Source organism: Kogia breviceps, chromosome 5, assembly GCF_026419965.1.
Source record: "Kogia breviceps isolate mKogBre1 chromosome 5, mKogBre1 haplotype 1, whole genome shotgun sequence".
Classification (NCBI taxonomy): domain Eukaryota; kingdom Metazoa; phylum Chordata; class Mammalia; order Artiodactyla; family Physeteridae; genus Kogia; species Kogia breviceps.
Genome location: NC_081314.1, coordinates 79,218,429 through 79,237,837, shown reverse-complemented (window position 1 = coordinate 79,237,837; position 19,409 = coordinate 79,218,429). Strand labels below are relative to the sequence as shown.

At 40.7% G+C, this 19,409-nt stretch overlaps 3 protein-coding genes across 9 annotated transcripts in view; 1 reads left to right on the top strand and 2 right to left on the bottom strand.

Moving 5' to 3' along the window:
• Nucleotides 1-10,844, bottom strand: part of LMLN (leishmanolysin like peptidase) — a 130,757-nt gene extending 119,913 nt beyond the window's left edge. For both annotated transcript variants that reach the window (XM_067034389.1, XM_059064393.2), the window contains exon 1: nucleotides 10,629-10,844. In XM_067034389.1, coding sequence (XP_066890490.1) covers nucleotides 10,629-10,844 — 216 coding nt within the window. The remainder of the gene's footprint in view (nucleotides 1-10,628) is intronic.
• Nucleotides 10,845-14,574: 3,730 nt separating this feature from the next.
• On the bottom strand, nucleotides 14,575-18,060 carry RPL35A (ribosomal protein L35a). Of its 2 annotated transcripts, none has more exons than XM_067034388.1 (5): nucleotides 17,988-18,060; nucleotides 17,322-17,366; nucleotides 16,955-17,107; nucleotides 15,700-15,844; nucleotides 14,575-14,653 (listed from the first exon to the last, which is right to left on the bottom strand). In XM_067034388.1, exons 2-5 carry the CDS (start codon nucleotides 17,330-17,332, stop codon nucleotides 14,630-14,632), a joined length of 333 nt encoding a protein of 110 aa, XP_066890489.1. In that variant the 5' UTR covers nucleotides 17,333-17,366; nucleotides 17,988-18,060; the 3' UTR covers nucleotides 14,575-14,629. The 2 variants fall into 2 exon arrangements, with proteins under 2 accessions (XP_066890489.1, XP_058920410.1); XM_059064427.2 differs by having other exon boundaries at nucleotides 17,788-18,027.
• A 227-nt stretch (nucleotides 18,061-18,287) lies between these two features.
• The window catches only part of IQCG (IQ motif containing G), a 58,892-nt gene continuing 57,770 nt past the window's right edge, over nucleotides 18,288-19,409 (top strand). For all 5 annotated transcript variants that reach the window (XM_067034384.1, XM_067034382.1, XM_067034383.1 and 2 more), the window contains exon 1: nucleotides 18,288-18,484. The gene's annotated coding sequence lies outside the window, so the exon portion shown is untranslated. The remainder of the gene's footprint in view (nucleotides 18,485-19,409) is intronic.

Here is a 19,409-nt window from a genome sequence, read left to right as displayed (position 1 = left end):
AAATACATAATTATAAATGTGAATGTACCTAACAATAGATTCAAAATCCATGAAGCAAAAGCTGACAGAACTAAAGGAAGAAAAAAGACATTTATAATCTTAGAAATTTTTAAAGACTCTCTTAGACAAAACATTTTAAGAATATACAAATCTGTAGCCAATATTTTGTAATAACTGTAAATGGAACATAAACTTTAAAAATTGTATAAAAAAAGAATATAGAAATCTGAAGTGTACCATCAATCACCTCACCTTTTTGACATGTATAGAAAGCTACACTCAATACCTATAGAATATATATTCTTTACTAGTACACAGAAAAGTTTAGCAGGATAGAACGTATGCTGAGGTATAAATTAAAAAATCTCAAATTTCAAAGAACTGAAATCTTACAAAAGATATTCTCTAAATTAGAAATCAATAACCATAAGATATCTACTGAAGCCCGTGTGCCTCAAGCCCGTGCTCCACAACAAGAGAAGCCACCGCAATAAGAAGCCCACGCACTGCAACAAAGTAGCCCCTGCTCGCCGCAACTACAGAAAGCCCATGTGCAGAAACAAAGACCCAATGCAATCAAAAATAAATAAATAAATAAATATGTAAATAAAATAAAATGATTAATAAGCTTAATAAGCCCCTAGAAAGAATGGACTAGAATAAAACAGAATTAACCCAAATTACTACATTAGAAATGAAAGCATGCCTATCACTCAGATTCTACAGACAACAAAAGGATAAATTATGAACAATCTTATGTCAATACATTTAACAATTCAGATGAAATAAAGTCCTTCAAAAACACAAGTTACCGGCTTCCCTGGTGGCGCAGTGGTTGAGAATCCGCCTGCCGATGCAGGAGACACGGGTTCGTGCCCTGGTCCGGGAAGATCCCACATACCGCGGAGCAACTAAGCCCGTGAGCCATGGCCGCTAGGCCTGCGCGTCCGGAGCCTGTGCTCCGCAACGGGAGAGGCCACAACAGTGAGAGGCCCGCATACCACAAAAATAAAAAAAATTAAAAACAAAAAAAAAACAAAAAACAAACAAACAAAAAAAAAACACAAGTTACCAAGACTGACACAAGATCAAATGGATACTATGAATAGACTCGTATGAGAGAAACTGGATCTATCTATCCCTACATAGTGGTTTCTTGGGGCCAGAAGTGAAAACATGGGTTTTCTGTAAATGAGCACAAGGGATCTTTCTGGGGTGATGGAAATGTTCTAAAACTGGACTGTGGTGATGGTTCTGTAGATCTGTAAACTTATAAAAATCACTTAATTGGACACTTAAGTGGATGAATTTTATGGTATATAAATTATAGCTCAATAAAAGTATTTAAAAAAAACCCAACAACTCTCTACAAAGAAAACACTAGATCACATCTAGTGTTTCAGTTATGAATTATACCAGACATTTTTTTTTTTTTTTTTTTTTTGCGATATGCGGGCCTCTCACTGTTGTGGCCTCTCCCGTTGCGGAGCACAGGCTCCGGACGCGCAGGCCTAGCGGCCATGGCTCACGGGCTTAGTTGCTCCGCGGCATGTGGGATCTTCCCGGACCAGGGCACGAACCCGTGTCTCCTGCATCGGCAGGCGGATTCTCAACCACTGCGCCACCAGGGAAGCCCTATACCAGACATTTAAGGAAGAAATTTTCTTTCAGAAAATACATGATAGAATTTCCCAACTCATTATGTAAGACCAGTATAATTCTGTTATTAAAAGCTAACAAAGGGACTTCCCTGGTGGTGCAGTGGTTAAGAACCTGCCTGCCAATGCAGGGGACACGGGTTCAAGCCTTGGTCTGGGAAGATCCCATATGCCGTGGAGCAACTAAGCCCATGAGCCACAACTGCTGAGCCTGCGCTCTAGAGCCCACGAACCACAACTACTGAGGCCCACATGCCTAGAGCCTGTGCTCTGTAACAGAGAAGCCACCACAACGATAAGCCCGCGCACCACAATGAAGAGTAGCCCCTGCTCACAGCAACTAGAGAAAGCCTGTGCTCAGCAACAAAGACCCAACGTAGCCAGATAGACAGATAGATAGATAGATAAATAAATAAATATTTTAAAAAGCTAACAAAGAAGATGGCAGAGTTGAAGGACGTGCACTCACTCCCTCTCGTGAGAGCACCAGAATCACAACTAACCACTGAACAATCATTGACAGGAAGACACTGGAACTCACCAAAAAAGATACCCCACATCCAAAGACAAAGGAGAAGCTGAAGTGAGATAGCAGGAGGGGCATAAAAATCAAAGGGGCAATAAAATCAAATCCCATAACTGCTGGGTGGGTGACTCACAAACTAGAGAACACTTATACCCACTGGAGTGAAGGTTCTGAGCCCCATGTCAGGCTTCCCAACCTGGGGGTCCGGCAATGGGAGGAGCAATTCCTAGAGAATCAGACTTTGAAGGCTAGCAGAATTTGACTGCAGGACTTTGACAGGACTGGGGGAAACAAGACTCCACGCTTGGAGGGCACACAAAAAGTAGTGTGTGCATCAGGACCCAGGGGAAGGAGCAGTGACCCCATGGGAGACTGAACGAGACCTACCAGCTAGTGTTGGAGGGTCTCCTGCAGAGGCAGGGTGTGGCTGTGGCTCACAGTAGGGACAAGGACACTGGCAATAGAAGTTCTGGGAAGTACTCCTTGGCGAGAGCCCTCCCAGAGTCCGCCATTAACCCCACCAAAGAGCTGTGTAGGCTCCAGTGCTGGATCGCCTCAGGCCAAACAACCAATAGGGAGGGAATCCAACCCCACCCATCAGCAGACAAGTGGATTAAAGTTTTACTGAGCTCTGCCCACCAGACCAACAACCAGCTCTACCCACCACCAGTCCCTCCCATCAGGAAGCTTGCACAAGCCTCTTAGATAGGCTCATCCACCAGAAGGCAGACAGCAGAAGCAAGAAGAACTACAATTCTGCAACCCGTGGAAAGAAAACCACATTCACAGAAAGATATACAAAATGAAAAGGCAGAGACTTTGTACCAGAGGAAGGAACAAGATAAAACTCCAGAGTAACAACTAAATGAAGTGGAGATAGGCAACCTTCCAGAAAAAGAATTCAGAATAATGATAGTGAAGATGAACCAAGACCTTGGAAAAACAATGGAGGCAAAGATCCAGAAGATGCAAGAAGTGTTTAACAAAGACCTAGAAGAATTAAAGAACAAACAAACAGAGATGAACAATACAATAACTGAAATGAAAAATACACTAGAAGTAATCAATAGCAGAATAACTGGGGCAGAAGAACGGATAAGTGACCTGGAAGACAGAATGGTGGAATTCACTGCCATGGAACAGAATAAAGAAAAAAGAATTAAAAGAAATGAAGACAGCTTAAGACATTTCTGGGACAACATTAAACGCAACAACATTCACATTATAGGGGTCCCAGAAGGAGAAGAGAGAGAGAAAGGACCCGAGAAAATATCTGAAGAGATTAAAGTCGAAAACAACCTTAACATGGGAAAGGGAATAGCCACCCAAGTCCAGGAAGCATAGAGAGTCCCAGGCAGGGTAAACCCAAGGAGAAACACACAGAGACACACAGTAATCAAACTGACAAAAATTAAAGACAAAGAAAAATTACTGAAAGCAACAAGGGAAAAATGACAAATAAAATACAAGGGAACTCCCATAAGGTTAACAGCTGATTTCTCAGCAGAAACTCTACAAGCCAGAAGGGAGTGGCATGATATATTTAAAGTGATGAAAGGGAAAAATCTACAACCAAAATTACTCTACCCAGCAAGGATATCATTCAGATTCGATGGAGAAATCAAAAGCTTTACAGACAAGCAAAAACGAAGGGAATTCAGCACCATCAAACCAGCTGTACAACAAATGCTAAAGGAACTTCTCTAAGTGGGAAACACAAGAGAAGAAAAGGACCTACAAAAACAAACCCAGAACAATTAAGAAAATGGTCACAGGAACATACATATCGATAATTACCTTAAACATGAATAGATTAAAATCTCTGCTCCAACTAAAAGACACAGGCTCACTGAATGTATACAAATAAGACCCATGTATATGCTGTATATAAGAGACACACTTCAGACCTAGGGACACATACAGACAGAGGGGATGGAAAAAGATATTCCATACAAATGGAAATCAAAAGAAAGCTGGGGTAGCAATACTCATATCAGATAAAATAGACTTTAAAATAAAGAATGTTACAAGAGACAAAGAAGGACACTACATAATGATCAAGGGATCAATCCAAGAAGAAGATATAACAATTATCAATATATATGCACCCAACATAGGAGCACCTCAATACATAAGGCAACTGCTAACAGCTATAAAATAGGAAATCAACAGTAACACAATAATAGTGGGGGACATTAACACTTCACTTACACCAATGGACAGATCATCCACACAGAAAATTAATAAGGAAACACAAGCTATAAATGACACAATAGACCAGATAGATTTAATTGATTTTTATAGGACATTCCATCCAAAAACAGCAGATTACAGTTTCTCTCAAGTGCACATGGAACATTCGCCAGGATAGATCACACCTTGGGTCACAAATCAAGCCTTGGTGAATTTAAGAAAACTGAAATCATGTCAAGCATCTTTTCTGACCACAATGCTATGAGATTAGAAATCAATTATAGGGAAAAAAACGTAAAAAACAGAAACACATGGAGGCTAAATAATACATTACTAAGTAACCAAGAAATCACTGAAGAAATCAAAGAGGAAATAAAAAAATACTTAGAGACAAATGGCAATGAAAACACAATGATCCAAAACCTATGGGATGTAGCAAAAGCAGTTCTAAGAGGGAAGTTTATAGCAATACAAGCCTACCTCAAGAAACAAGAAAAATCTCAAATAAACAATCTAACCTTACACCTAAAGGAACTAGAGAAAGAAGAACAAACAAAACCCAAAGTTAGTAAAAGGAAAGAAATCATAAACATCAGAGCAGAAATAAATGAAAGAGAAACAAAGAAAACAAGAGCAAAGATCAATGAAACTAAAATCTGGTTCTTTGAGAAGATAAATAAAATTGATAAACCACTAGCCAGACTCATCAAGAAAAAGAGGGAGAGAACTCAAATCAATAAAATTAGAAATGAAAAAGGAGAAGTTACAACGGATACCACAGAAATACAAAGCATCCTAAGAGACTACTACAAGCAACTCTATGCCAATAAAATACACAACCTGGAAGAAATGGACAAATGCTTAGAAAGGTATAACCTTCCAAGACTGAACCAGGAAGAAATAGAAAACATGAACAGACCAATCACAAGTAATGAAATTGAAACTGTGATTAAACATCTTCCAACAAACAGAAGTCCAGGATCAGATGAATTCTATCAAACATTTAGAGAAGAGCTAATACCCATATCCTTCTCAAACTCTTCTAAAAAATTGAGAAGAAGGAACACTCCCAAACTCATTTTATGAGGCCACCATCACCCTGATACCAAAACCAGACAAAGATACTACAAAAAAAGAAAATTACAGACCAGTATCACTGATGAATATAGATGCAAAAACCCTCAATAAAATACTAGCACAGAATCTAACAACACATTAAAAGGATCATACACCATGATCAAGTGGGATTTATCCCAGGGATGCAAGGATTCTTCAATATATGCAAATCATTCAATGTGATACACCATTTTAACAAACTGAAGAATAAAAACCATATAATCATCTCAATAGATGCAGAACAAGCTTTTGACAAAATTTAACACTCATTTATGATAAAAAAAACTCTCCAGAAAGTGGGCATAGAGGCAACCTACCTCAACATCATTAAGGCCATATACGACAAACCCACATCAAACATCATTCTCAATGGTGAAAAATTGAAAGCATTTCCTCTAAGATCAGGAACACGACAAGGATGACCACTCTTGCCACTATTATTCAACAAGTTTTGGAAGTCCTAGGCACGGCAATCAGAGAAGAAAAAGAAATAAAAGGAATACAAACTGGAAAAGAAGAAGTAGAACTGTCACTGTTTGCAGGTGACATGATATTGTACATACAGAATCCTAAAGATGCCACCAGAAAACTACCAGAGCTAATCAACGAATTTGGTAAAGTTGCAGGATACAAGGTTAATGCACAGAAATCTCTTGCATTCTTATACACTAACAACGAAAGATCAGAAAGAGAAATTAAAGAAACAGTCCCATTCACCACTGCAACAAAAAGAATAAAATACCTAGGAATAAACCTACCTAGGAAGGTAAAAGACCTGTATGCAGAAAACTGTAAGACACTGATGAAAGAAATCAAAGACGACACAAACAGATGGACATATATACCATGTTCTTGGATTGGAAGAATCAATATTGTGAAGATGACTATACTACTCAAAGCAATCTACAGATTCAATGCAATCCCTAGCAAATTACCAGTAACATCTTTTACAGAACTAGAACAAAAAATCATAAAATTTGTATGGAGACACAAAAGACTCTGAATAGCCAAAGCAGTCTGGAGGGACAAAAAATGGAGCTGGAGGAATCAGACTCTCTGATTTTGGGCTATAGTACAAAGCTACAATAATCAAGACAATATGGTACTGGCACTAAAACAGAAATATAGATCAATGGAACAGGATAGAAAGCCCAGAGATAAACCCCAACACCAATGATCAACTAATCTATGACAAAGGAGGCAAGGATATACAATAAAGAAAAGACAGTGTCTTCAATAAGTGGTACTGGGAAAACTGTACAGCTACATGTAAAAGAATGAAATGAGAACACTCCCTAACACCATACATAAAAATAAACTCAAAATGCATTAGAGACCTAAATGTAAGACTGGACACTATAAAACTCTTAGAGGAATACATAGGAAGAACACTCTTTGACATAAATCACAGCAAGATCTTTTCAGATCCACCTCCTAGAGTAATGGAAATAAAAACAAAAATAAACAAATGGGACCTAATGAAACTTACAAGCTTTTGCAAAGCAAAGGAAACAGCAAACAAGACGAAAAGACAACCCTCAGAATGGAAGAAAATATCTGCAAACAAATCAACCGACAAAGGATTAATCTCCAAAATATATAAACAGCTCAAGCAGCTCAATATTAAAACAACAAACAACCCAATCCAAAAATGGGCAGAAGACCTAAATAGACATTTCTCCAAAGAAGACATACAGATGGCCAAGAAACACATGAAAAGATGCTCAACATCACTAATTATTAGAGAAATGCAAATCAAAACTACAATGAGGTATCACCTCACACCAGTCAGAATGGGCACCACCAGAAAATCTACAAACAAAAAATGCTGGAGAGGGTGTGGACAAAAGGGAAGCCTCTTGCACTGTTGGTGGGAATATAAATTGGTACAGCCACTACGGAGAACAGTATGGAGGTTCCTTAAAAAACTAAAAATAGAATTACCATATGACCCAGAAATCCCACTACTGGGCATATACCCAGAGAAAACCATAATTCAAAAAAACACATGCACCCCAATGTTCATTGCAGCACTATTTACAATAGCCAGGTCATGGAAGCAACCTAAATGTCCATCGACAGATGAATGAATAAAGAAGATATGGTACATATATACAATGGAATATTACTCAGCCATAAAAAGGAACAGAATTGAGTCATTTGTTGAGATGTGGATGGATCTACAGACTGTTATACAGACTGAAGTAAGTCAGAAAGAGAAAACAAATATTGTATGTTAACGCATATATATGGAACTTCGAAAAATGGTACAGATGAACCAGTTTGCAGGGAAGAAGTGGAGACACAGATGTAGAGAACAAACGTATGGACACCAAGGGGGGAAAGTGGCAGGGGGTGGGTGGTTGGATGAATTGGGAGATTGGGATTGACATATATACACTAATATGTATAAAATAGATAACTAATAAGAACCTGCTGTATAAAAAAATAAATAAAATAAAATTAAAAAATAAAGCTAACAAAAACTTCACTAAGAAAGGAAACTATAAACTAACATCATTCATAAATATAGATGCAAAAGTCCTTAATCTATGAGCAAATTGAATTCAGAAGTGTATTAAAAGGATAATACATCATAACCAAGTAGGGTCTATTCCAAAAATGCAAGGTTGATTTACTATTGGAAAATCCAATGTGATATACCATATCACACTACATATTACATAATTCCATTGATATAAGCTCAGTTCTAGAATAGGCAAAACTAATTTGATGTAAAATCTAAATCTAGTACCAAAAGAAAGAAGGAACAATAGTCGCCTGTGGTGGATGGGAGAGAGTGACTGGCACAGGACAGGAGGGAACTTTCTGGAGACTTGAAAAAGTTCTATATTGGGATAGGGTTGTGGGTTTTACATGAATATACATGATTGCATTTGCTACATTTCAGTATATATAAACCTTACAAAAAATTTTTTTTAAATAACAATAACAGTGGGAAGATGGGGAATGGGTAGAAGTATATGAAACAGAATAAGAGAATACTGTTAAGTGCTGAAGCCTGGGTGAAGGGTCATGGGAGTTCATTATACTATTCTGTTTTGGGGTTTGTTTTAATTTACATAATAAAAACAAAAACAAAACAAAACGTAGAGTTTTTAGTTGAGAAGAAGATATGTGAGTCAAAATGTTTTGTAGTTCCCCACCATTACCAATAAAAAGTTACTGTAATCTCCTGTTGCAATTAACAGAGGTGCAGTCACTAGTAGTACAATGAACAGTACTTGCCTACACTTTGTGTCCAAGCTAAAGCAAAGAGATTGGTTAGGAGGACTTGCTACTACATACTCTATGAAGAACTAGTAAAATTTATTGGGAATATGAACTCTCAAGAACTTAACAGCTTGCTTTGAATATCTGAAGCTCTATCACTATTTAGTTTGTTCAGTCAAGGGCCATTAATAAAAATAGTGGATGGAAGTTTCAGGAAGAGTTTTCAGCTCTATATTTTTATTATATCTGGCCATGCCACGTGGCATGAGGGATCTTAGCTCCCCTCCAGGGACTGAACCCGTGTCCCCTGCAGTGGAAGCTCGGGAGTCTTAACCACTGGACCAGCAGGAACATCTGTGTTTTCAGCTCTATAAAAAGAACAACGATCTCTCCAAAAAGCAAAGGGGCTGCCTTTGGAGATAACTTCCCTATTTGTGGAAATGTTCAAATATAAGTAGATTTGTACACTGGCAACAATCACAAGAAGAAAACAGCTATTAAGGTTCCTTCTAGTACAGAGATTTTGCAGTTCTCTGAACCATTTTCTCTTCTTTTGATCTAAATTCAAAGAGAGAAGTGCAGGGCTTTGTGGGAATGTCTTTTAAAAAGAATTCACTAGGTGGGTGGGGGGAACTGAGGAGATGTTTAAGAGTACAAACTTGCAACTAGTAGATAAGTCCTGGACATCTAACGTACAACATAGTGATTATAGACAACAATAACTGTGTTATAAACTTACAAGTTGCTAAGAGACTAAATAAAATAAAATAAAATAATTCAGCCAGAATGCAGTGTCATGATAAAGGCTGTAATACAGCCACAAACCCCAAACTTAGTATTCTGGCATATATGGTTATGAACATGCATTGAAATTTTTGGAAATTATAACGAAAATGAATGGTCTTAGATTTCTGGGCTGAACTGAAAATTTCTAGATTAATCTTTCTTGTTAAAGTAATAAGACAAATTATAAAACATGCAACATGCAGCCATGACCCAGGTACTGTGTCTTCTTTCCTCAAAGAATACTGATTATTGTGGGCCCTCCTCTGATCTAAGTACTGTGGAGAAATTAAAGTATAAGACACAAACCTTATCCCAAGGAAAATTACAATTTAACTACAAAGGCAAGATACGCCTGAAAACAAACTGTCACCACATAGTGGTACTTGGTTAAGTGCCAGAAGAGAGTACAGACAAGACGTACTGTGAAATGGAAAGAACATTCTACGGGGGGGTGGTTTCAGCAGGTTGCCTTGAGGTTAAGGAACTCAGAATGAAAGAATTTAGACAGGAATAAAAATGTAATCGGAGGGAGGCAGGCACTTCCAGGGCAGAACAGGGTAAAGCAGGCAATGTGATGAAGTAACTTGAAAATCAACCTGAATTTTGTCTCCAGAGAATCCCCAGTATCCCTTCAATGCCTTTATCTAGCTCTCCTATCAATTTCTTCTCAAACCTTTAGATCAGTGGTTCCCAAAGTGAGGTCCTTGGACAAGAAGCATCATCAACTATCTGGGAACTTCAAATTGCAAATTCTGAGGCCCCATCCCAGATCTAATGCGTCAGAAGTGGGCAGAGAGGGAGGGAATGGAGCGGCAATCTGTGTTTGAACAAGTCCTTCAGGTGATTCTGATGGCCCGTTCAAGTTTGAAAACCATTGCTCTAGGACTACCTGATAAGCACAACACTCCGCGCAGGAAACTGCTGACGTTCCGAGCGCCTACTGAGCCACTTTGCTGGGTGCAGGAAGGGAGTTGATACCAGGTCCCAGCCCTCTAAGAGTTCAGTCTCTGGCCCAATCTCGCCTTCTCCTCCAGTACCCCTTGTTCCAATCACTATCCTCTATGCCATCGCCTCCCGTATTACTTTACCCTCACAGGGCCCCTCGGTCGCCCTACCTCAGACTCAGAGGGGACGTGGTGCCGGCAGGGAGAACTGCCCAAGGAGACAGGAATAGATGTAGCGCTTGCCCGGAGCCCGCCCAACAGGAGTAAAACGCCTCGGACCCATAAAGAACCGCTCCAGGGCCACCGGCTCGGGCCCCGGCCTGAAGCCGAGTAGCCCGCTCTTCCACCCGTCTCGGCCGCCATTATCAGGCCGAGCGTCGTTACCATGGAGTACGTGACGCCTCCGCGCCCAGCGCCAGCCCCACCCCTCGCCTCTCGAGGCAGGTGGAGGGACTTGGCGGTGGAAAGGTGCTTTTTGATTGGCTACCGTCACCCATAAGAAGTTCACCGCGGAAGACGAGAGTTGCATCACGTCCATCGCGTCTCTTTCGCGCGAAGCCGGCCAATAAATGCCACTTGGCAGCCCACGTGAGTTCGGCTGTGGGAAGACTAGTGGGTGCTGTTGGTAATGGGATGTTGATACGTCGGTGTCCTTACTAAGGCAGTTTTTCACTTTTTAATTGTTATTCACCGAGAAGATATGCACTCAGTAGGTGCCAGGTGCTTAGACATAGAAATACATGCAAAATCTTATATGGTTAGCTCTCTGTATAAAAGGTAAATGGAATGTAATTTTCATTTTTACTTATCCTGAGTCACCAATTCTAGACCTACTTTAAAAAAAAATTTAAGTGTAGTTGATTTACAATATCGTGTTAGACCCACTTAATGAGTCATTTTCTGTAAAATCAAATGTGTTCTTTACTATTCAACCCCATCCCTTAACTTCTATGAATGTAAGAATTGCAACTGCATTAACCCCGGAGACTAGGTAATCCTTTGCCATTAAGGCAACTACCTTAAAAATTGAGCCGTGAGGAACTATAAGAAATTGGAAGTTGGGACAAATCTTGTGGCCCATGAAACAAAGAATTAAAACCAGGAACTGAATATTGTAAATTACTATGCTAGGAACTGTAGTAGAAAAAAAAAAACAAACAGAAATTCCCAAGAATTTACAATTCATTGGTGAAGATAATATACTTTAAAAAAAAAAAAAAGAAATAATGGTTGGGGCATTTTACCAGTAGACTCATTAGATGTGTCTATCATCCCAGAACTAGTGGAAGCTGGGATTTCAAACAAAATTTATCACTTTATAACATACTCTTTACACAAAACCACAAAGAAATTGCGGATTGTGAGTAAAGAATGGTACCGGTCATCTTCTGTTTCCTAGCGGTAAAGGCTGGTGGAGGGGCAGTTTCAATAGTCTAAAGGACAAGCTGCTAGCCGTTTTAAGTTCATTTCTGTGAAACATTCAATTCCTCCAATGTAGCTTTGGCTTGAGAACTGCCTTTGCACTGACCAAACCTCGCTATGGGAGCAGAAAAGCGTAATACAGGCTCTCACTCCCCCCACCCAACCGTCTCCTAGTCCCCCAACTTTGTAAATATCTCAGTTGACTGCAAAGCCTACCTGGTTTTCCCTTCCTTCAGTTTATGCTGGGTTGCCACAGGGATCTTTCTAAAATATGAATCTTGTCACCTGTCACTCAAGCTCTTCAGTGACACTCTAATACAAGAATATTGTTAGAACTTCCCTGGCGGTCCAGTGGTTAAGACTCAGTGTTTCCACTGCAGGGGGTAAGGGTTCCATCCCGTAGTTCCCCAACATGTCATGGGCAGTGTAGGCAAAAAAAAAAAAAAAAGACTTGTCTAAAATCCTGGCACCTGGTAGTTTTCTAGACTTACTTTCCAATTACTTCCAATTGGTTTCAGTCACACTACTTAACCCAGTTGTTGTTCAAGCGCCTTCTGCTTTCGCAATGTTTGTGCCATTTCCCTTTTCTGAAGTACCACCCCCAAGCATCTTTTCCTCTAGTCGACGATCCCCAAGAGTACATCTACTTAACTGGCACAACAAAGTAGTTACCTTTAGTTTATGTTGGCTGTTTTTTTTTTTTTTTTAAATTATGTTTTGGCTCCGTTGGGTCTTTGTTGCTGCTCACCGGCTTTCTCTAGTTGCAGTGCGCGGGCTTCTCGTTGCGGTGGCTTCTCTTGTTGCGGAGCATGAGCTATAGGCGCAGGGGCTTCAGTAGTTGTGGCTCATGGGCTCTAGAGAGCAGGATCAGTAGTTGTGGCACACCGGCTTAGTTGCTCCGCAGCATATGGCATCTTCCCGGACTAGGGCTTGAACCCATGTCCCCCGCACAGGCAGTCTTAACCACTGCGCCACCAGAGAAGCACCCCCCACCCTTATTATTGTCTCTTCCTTGTGGTGCACGGGCTTCTCTCTAGTTGTGGCATGCGAGCTTACCTGCCCCGCAGCATGTGTGATCTTAGTTCCGCGACCAGGGATCGAACCTGCATCCCCTGTACTGGTAGGCGGATTCTTTACCACTGGACCACCAGGGAAGTCCCCTAACCAAATTTCAAGTTGTGGGGCCATGAAATGAACTGCTTAGATCCGGCGAAGAGAGCATAATTGACCAATGACTCCAAGCTGCTTCTCCTTACCATCCCCCTCATTTGTCTTGAGGCCATGGCTCCCGAGGGTTGCTGCTAGACAAATAAGACTGGCAGTACAAACACAAGCCCCATTTCGGTGACTCTTCCAACAGCAATTTTGGCTTCAGGGCCACCATTAAACTAAGCAAACCGTAGAACTGCTGTGTGCCTTCATGCTAATCATTTTTTAGAGTCTACTTCTTAGAGAAACCAAATACAATTAAAAACTGTTAAAGGTGTGCAGTTTGGCAAACTCCCAGTTTTCTGTTGATATTTTCAGTGGAATGTCAACATCTGTTGGTTAATAAAAGGAGTACCTGCCACTGCATCAAACACCTAAATCCACCATACTGCGAAATGATGCCTTGGTTCAAACTTGTATTCAACACATTCTGAGATTTAAAATATTCTGCAGCCCTGCTTGGTTGCCTTTGTATCATGCCAAAACGTCTCAATCCTGCACTTTACTATTAAAACATGGAGCAAAGGACAGCAACTCTGTCCAGGAAATCCTGACCACTCCCCACCATTTTTTTTTTTTTTTCCTTTTTACGGTACGCGGGCCTCTCACTGTTGTGGCCTCTCCCATTGCGGAGCACAGGATCCGGACGTGCAGGCTCAGTGGCCATGGCTCCTGGGCCCAGCCGGTCTGCGGCATGTGGGATCTTCCCAGACCGGGGCACGAACCCGTGTCCCCTGCATCGGCAGGCGAACTCTCAACCACCGCGCCACCAGGGAAGCCCCCCACCATGAATTTTTAAGGTATGTGGCAATTTAGGGACAATTTCAACTTAGACATTATTCCCAGTTAAGTGTTATATACTGGATGCTTTGTCCAGTCACAAATCCCAAGGATATCTCATCCAAATGAGCTGCCAAATACCATCAATATAATCCTCATTCAAATTTCTCCCAACTACCATTTTTAAGCTCCAAGTTTCCCAACCAATCTATATTAAACAACTGCATGCTACTACAAGGTACTTTAGAAGGTCAAGATATTTTCAGTTTCTTTCAATTTAATGAGGGAGGCAGTTACCAGTACCATAGGTGAAATAAGGGGGAAAGTTATAGATCCATTTGATGTGGAAATCTGGAAAAGTTTCATGGTATATATCAATACTGGCTAAAAATTGACTTCTGTCCTTCCTACAGGTATCTCCACTTGTCCAAAAACTTTTCAAAGGCTAGGTTTCAGCACTCCATCACTGTAAACCTTCCAAGATACTCCTTTCCACCGTCCCCAACTAAAGCTTACTGGTAACCTCCCCCCAACATTTAAGGTCTCATATTAAGATACATCCTATCTTCATCAAAACCCTCCTGTTGTCTAAATCTCTGTAATTGCCATATTCTCTAGGCTCCCGTATACTCTGAAAATGCCCGATAACCACCACCATTTAAGCACTTAGCAACTGAATTCAGGGCAAAGAATTTTTTAAGCCGTGTTAACAAAAATACAAGGGAACAAATCCACTTTTATTTATTTACTTTTCAGTAAGTTTAAATCCTTGAAGGGTACAGCATCTGGTGGGGGGGGAAGAACATAATGTCATTAAGTGCATGTTATATACAAACAAGTTATTGAATACCACAACATAAATAAATCTCCCATTGTCCCATTACCCATCTCTGAAAGGCACCCAATGACTTATATCCTTGAGGGAAGGGAATTAAATTTTTAGAGCCTTCAGTTTCTAGGTGAACATTCTTTTGACTAAGAACCAGTACTGGGAACCTGAGAGTCCATTTAATTTTGCTTCCTCTAATGATAGTAAAAACCTCCTCTGATGAGAAATCTCAACTGCACAGCAGGGTTCAAAACTACCCCGTGACCCCAAGGATGTAGCCATGTCTATTAAAAATAGATCCTAACTGAAGAAAACAGGAGCTAGCCTGTTAAAAATATCACCGAATCTGGAGTTGAAGTCCTGGGACATAAGCATTGGTTTTCCTCTATAAAATAAGGCTAGTATCTATTCGAATAAGACTGTCATGATGAAGACATTGGAAATATTAATTATGCCAGGAAAAGGTATGTTGAATTTTTATTTTCTAGCAATTACTTCAGAGCCCAATACATATATTTGCCAGAAAATTGTTCATTTAAATATGTGACCCTTGAACAACGCAAGTTTGAACTGTGCGGGTCCACTTATACAGATTATTTTTCAGTAAATACATACTACACAATCCACAGTTGACTGAATCCACAAATGCAGAGGCCAACTGTAAAGTTATACGTGGATTTCTCACAGTGCACTAACCTCTGCGTTGTTCAAGGGTCAACTGTGCTATTCCCCACCAAAAAGGCAGCAAAAGCTGCCTTTTGCTAAAGCTAAAGGCAGCTTTAGCAATTACCTGAAATCTAGGCACAATCCATTTGAACCCTTTGCCTTCACTTTTCTTATAATGTCAAGAAAATGTTCCATAATACATTTACACAGTAGCCCCTAATTTTACAGCATGATCTATTGGGGACATTTTATAATCACAATAGTCCTTAGTAGTCAAAGCCAAACCGTGAGCTTAGTTTGATTCAAAAGGTGCCACATTGCTAGCGATGTACTTACCACACGGATTCTGTGTCCAATGGCCTTAGCAGGAAGGTTGCTTCGGAATTTGGCACGAACCATGCCACTGTTTCCATGAGCACGAGTTATCTTTCCCCAGATTACTCTGGTTTTGTTAGGTTTTCCACCAGGAGTTACTGTGTTGCTGATTTTAAGAGGATTAAAAAAGGCATGAGAACTCAGACAACCAGTATAGTGTGGTACAAAATCAAGGTGAATTCTAGACCAGTCGCCCTCAACCCTAGCTTAAATGGTAATAGCTGTAATATGGGGAGGGCGCAGGGAGGGTGTGGGGGGACAAGAAATGTGAGGATATTTTGAGGGTAGGCAGAGAGGAACTTGTTTGTAATTTTAAATAGCCAGGGAAGGCCTTACTAAGAAGCTAACACCGGAAAAAAGACTCAAAGGTAAAGGAACAGCTTGTGTTAAAAACTGAGGTTGTGTCCCTGGCTTGTGGAAAGGCAGACGATGCCAAGAGATGAATCCTAGCTGGGTTAAGCGAGGACAGGAGGAGCCCTTAATGCATACAGTCTTAGAAGCTCCTTAATGACTTTAGCTTTTACTAAATGAGACGGGGAAGAGTTGGAATTTGAGCAATGTACAGATGATTTGACTTATAATTTTATTTTATTTATTTATTTTTTTTACTTGTAATTTTAAAGGATTGGGAAATCCCTGGTGGTCCAGTGATTAAGACTCCACGCTTTCATTGCCAAGGGCCCGGGTTCAATCCCTGGTCAGGGAACTAAGATCCTGCAAACCACGCGTGGCAAAAAAAATTTAAAGGATCACTCTGGTTGCAGGATGAAAGGGGGATGGGGGAGATGAAAACATGTTCCCAAAGATCTTTTTAAAAACAATTTAAATACACAATAGTCCACCCATTTCTTCCACCCCCACCCCCACCTCTATCCCAGAGATTTTAATTTATCAGGAATGGGTTTAAGAACCAATGCTCTAGAGAGATAACATCTTTAAACATCTATAAAAATTTTAACTTCAAGAGATGAACAAAATGAATTAAGCGATATGAAAAATGCTCTATAAAACCTTAAGATCGTAATACAAGGACCTGACACCTTCCTTAAAACAAATAGCTGTAATTTTTCTAAGTGCAGAAGACACCTATATCCAACACTAACTATGAATTTCCTTGAATTCCCAAAATAGAAACCACAACAGTGCCATTTACTTAACTAACTTCAAATGAGACCAATCAAGTGAAAACTCAAAAAGCACAATACTATCAACTTACTTCTTTGCTTTGTACACGTAAGCACATCTCTTGCCTAGATAGAATTCAGTTTCATCTCGAGCATATACACCTTCAATTTTCAGGAGAGCTGTGTGCTCCCTCTGGTTCCGTAGACCCCGCTTATAGCCAGCAAAAATGGCCTTGGACCACAGCCTAAGACAAAATATACTGTTAATCATAAGCTGTTAAAAGATCTCATTTAACTTCAACAAACCACAGGTATGTATTTGGCTTGTAATGACAGCCACCTAAAAGTTACCTATATAGCAAAAATCTAAATTTTTCCCCACCAGTTTTAAACTCACATGTAGGATCACGCCTAATACACAAACTACAAGTACAAAGCAATGATATTTAAAACGCATACCTTCCAGACATATTTGTCGTTTTAGAAGTCCTGTTCCCAGCAGGCCTTAAAACAAAAATAATCAGTTTAAAGTCTTGCAACGCGCGTTTCCCAACTAGTCTTCTCTGGAATAGCGCCCCAAACTCAGAGAATACCTGATAACTAAGCAAATTCCATAAAGACAAAACCTAAAGTAGCAAGACAGTACACTACAGGAAGTTAACTCCTAGAAAGCCTTAAGAAAGTTCGCGCCACGATCATGGGAAAAAAAGAAAGATCAAGGAGCCAGAGAAACACGCCGAGAACAAGACTTTTAAACACTGAATGGGAAATAAAAGCTAAGAAAAGACATAGTAAACAGGCAGAGTCAGGCTTGAGGTGGGAGTAAATGAACAAAGAACCCTGCCTAAAAGTGCCACTGCTGCCAGACAGCAGTGCATCTATTTTATATTTTACTCCGCTAGGGACCGCAAGCAACTCCAGTTACCGGAGCACCCATTCTCGGAGGTCAGGGAACCAGCACCATCAGTCCCGTATCTCCTCCATCCTGTCCTCCCTGTTGCTGGAATCCATAGAAATCATTAGCTGGTAGAGCCTCGGAGCCGCACCAGCATCTCATGAGAGGCATATAGCCGAGCCGACCCCACTTATTTGCCCCCAAAGTTCAGCTGCGGGAACGCCACACACCTCCACAGGCTCCAAGATGGCTGAAAAAGAAACAGAAGGCCCCGCAGCGTGGCCTCCTGGGTAAACACCTCTCCGCCCCGCCCCCCTATTTAGGTATCTTCCGCCACCGCCAAGAAAATATGCCTCAGAAATCGTCTTCTGACTGAAATAAGCCACGTTCAAGAGCACTCGTACAATTCTTCCCCTAAGTCCTTTTATTTTTGTAAACTTCAACATGTATTATATACTTTGGAACAGAGGGAGGCAAAATGGTGGCCAGCTAAAGCAGAACAGGTCCTCCAAAGCTGTGCGTTGCCATAGAAACACCTTAGCTTGGTTCCGGCGGCGTCGGGTGCTGTAGCGGGAAAAGTGAAGCCGGACTGGAGGACTACCCCCGCCTCGAATACCCCAGATTTGATTCACCAACAAGGGGGTATCTTTCCTTCTTACCACATAGCAGTAGGGCGAACGGAAACTCTAGGATCCTAGTCTGGAAGAGAAAGACTGCGAGCACAAAGGTAGGAGGAGAGAGCTCTTCCTTCTCTTTATCTTTTGTCCCCCACCAACCCCTTACTCCTTTCTTCCTTCTACTCCTTTATCACTTTCCAGAAATGACTTAAGTTCTTACCGCCAGTCTTCATTTTGACTCCGAGGGTGAAGAGCACTGTCCTGAAAATGCTTTATTGCCTTTTAAAGAGAAGTCATTCAGCTGCCAAACTCTCGCGGCGCGCAGCGCCGTGGTCACGTGCCATAGGTCTTCAGTATATATTCGTAGACTAGAATGGGATAGCTTAGCGGACGTGAGAGATTTACATTTCCTAACTATTGTACATTTATTTGTGTTGCCCTATGGATTCATTCCTTTTGTCAGCAGTTTGTTGAATGACTGACTACCATGTACGAAATTTTGTTCTTGGCCCGGAGGAGGCTGCAGTAAACAGAACAACAGAAAGCTCTGCCCTCATGGAGCTTACATCCTAGTAGGGGGAGCAATACAATGAGCGAGTAAAATATATGGCACATTAGAAGGTAATGTGAGAAAAAATTTTCTCTCTGGAGATTGGCTCCAGATGGGGCAAATGGCAGATACCTAGAAATATGCCACTGATTTAAGCTAGTGCCTGATGGACCAGTGGTGAAGAGGTGAGGGGAAGAGTCGTTCAACTTGAAAGAATAGCATATGCAAAGACCCTGAGTTGGAAGGGAGCATGATTCCATAGGAGAAAGAAGCCCATTGAAGCTGGAGCCATGAGAGCAATAAAAGGGCAGTGCCAGATGAATCTGGAGAGGAACAGAGGAGCCCAGATCATGCAGGCCCTATGGTCCAAGTTAAGAACTTTACTTTTTTTCCCAAGTTAGTGAGAAACCATTGAAGGGTTCTAAGGAGAGACATGATGAGATTTTCAATTTTAAAAGATGAGTTCTTCATTTCAAAAAGATCAC

Bases quoted from the DNA above. Each gene is read 5' to 3' on its own strand.
- RPL35A (XM_067034388.1), bottom strand. The intron at 15,845-16,954 runs GTAAGTTGATAG...TCTTAAAATCAG, and splicing joins TACGTGTACAAAGCAAAGAA to CAACACAGTAACTCCTGGTG. The intron at 14,654-15,699 runs GTAAGTACATCG...CCCCCCCACCAG, and splicing joins TTGGACACAGAATCCGTGTG to ATGCTGTACCCTTCAAGGAT.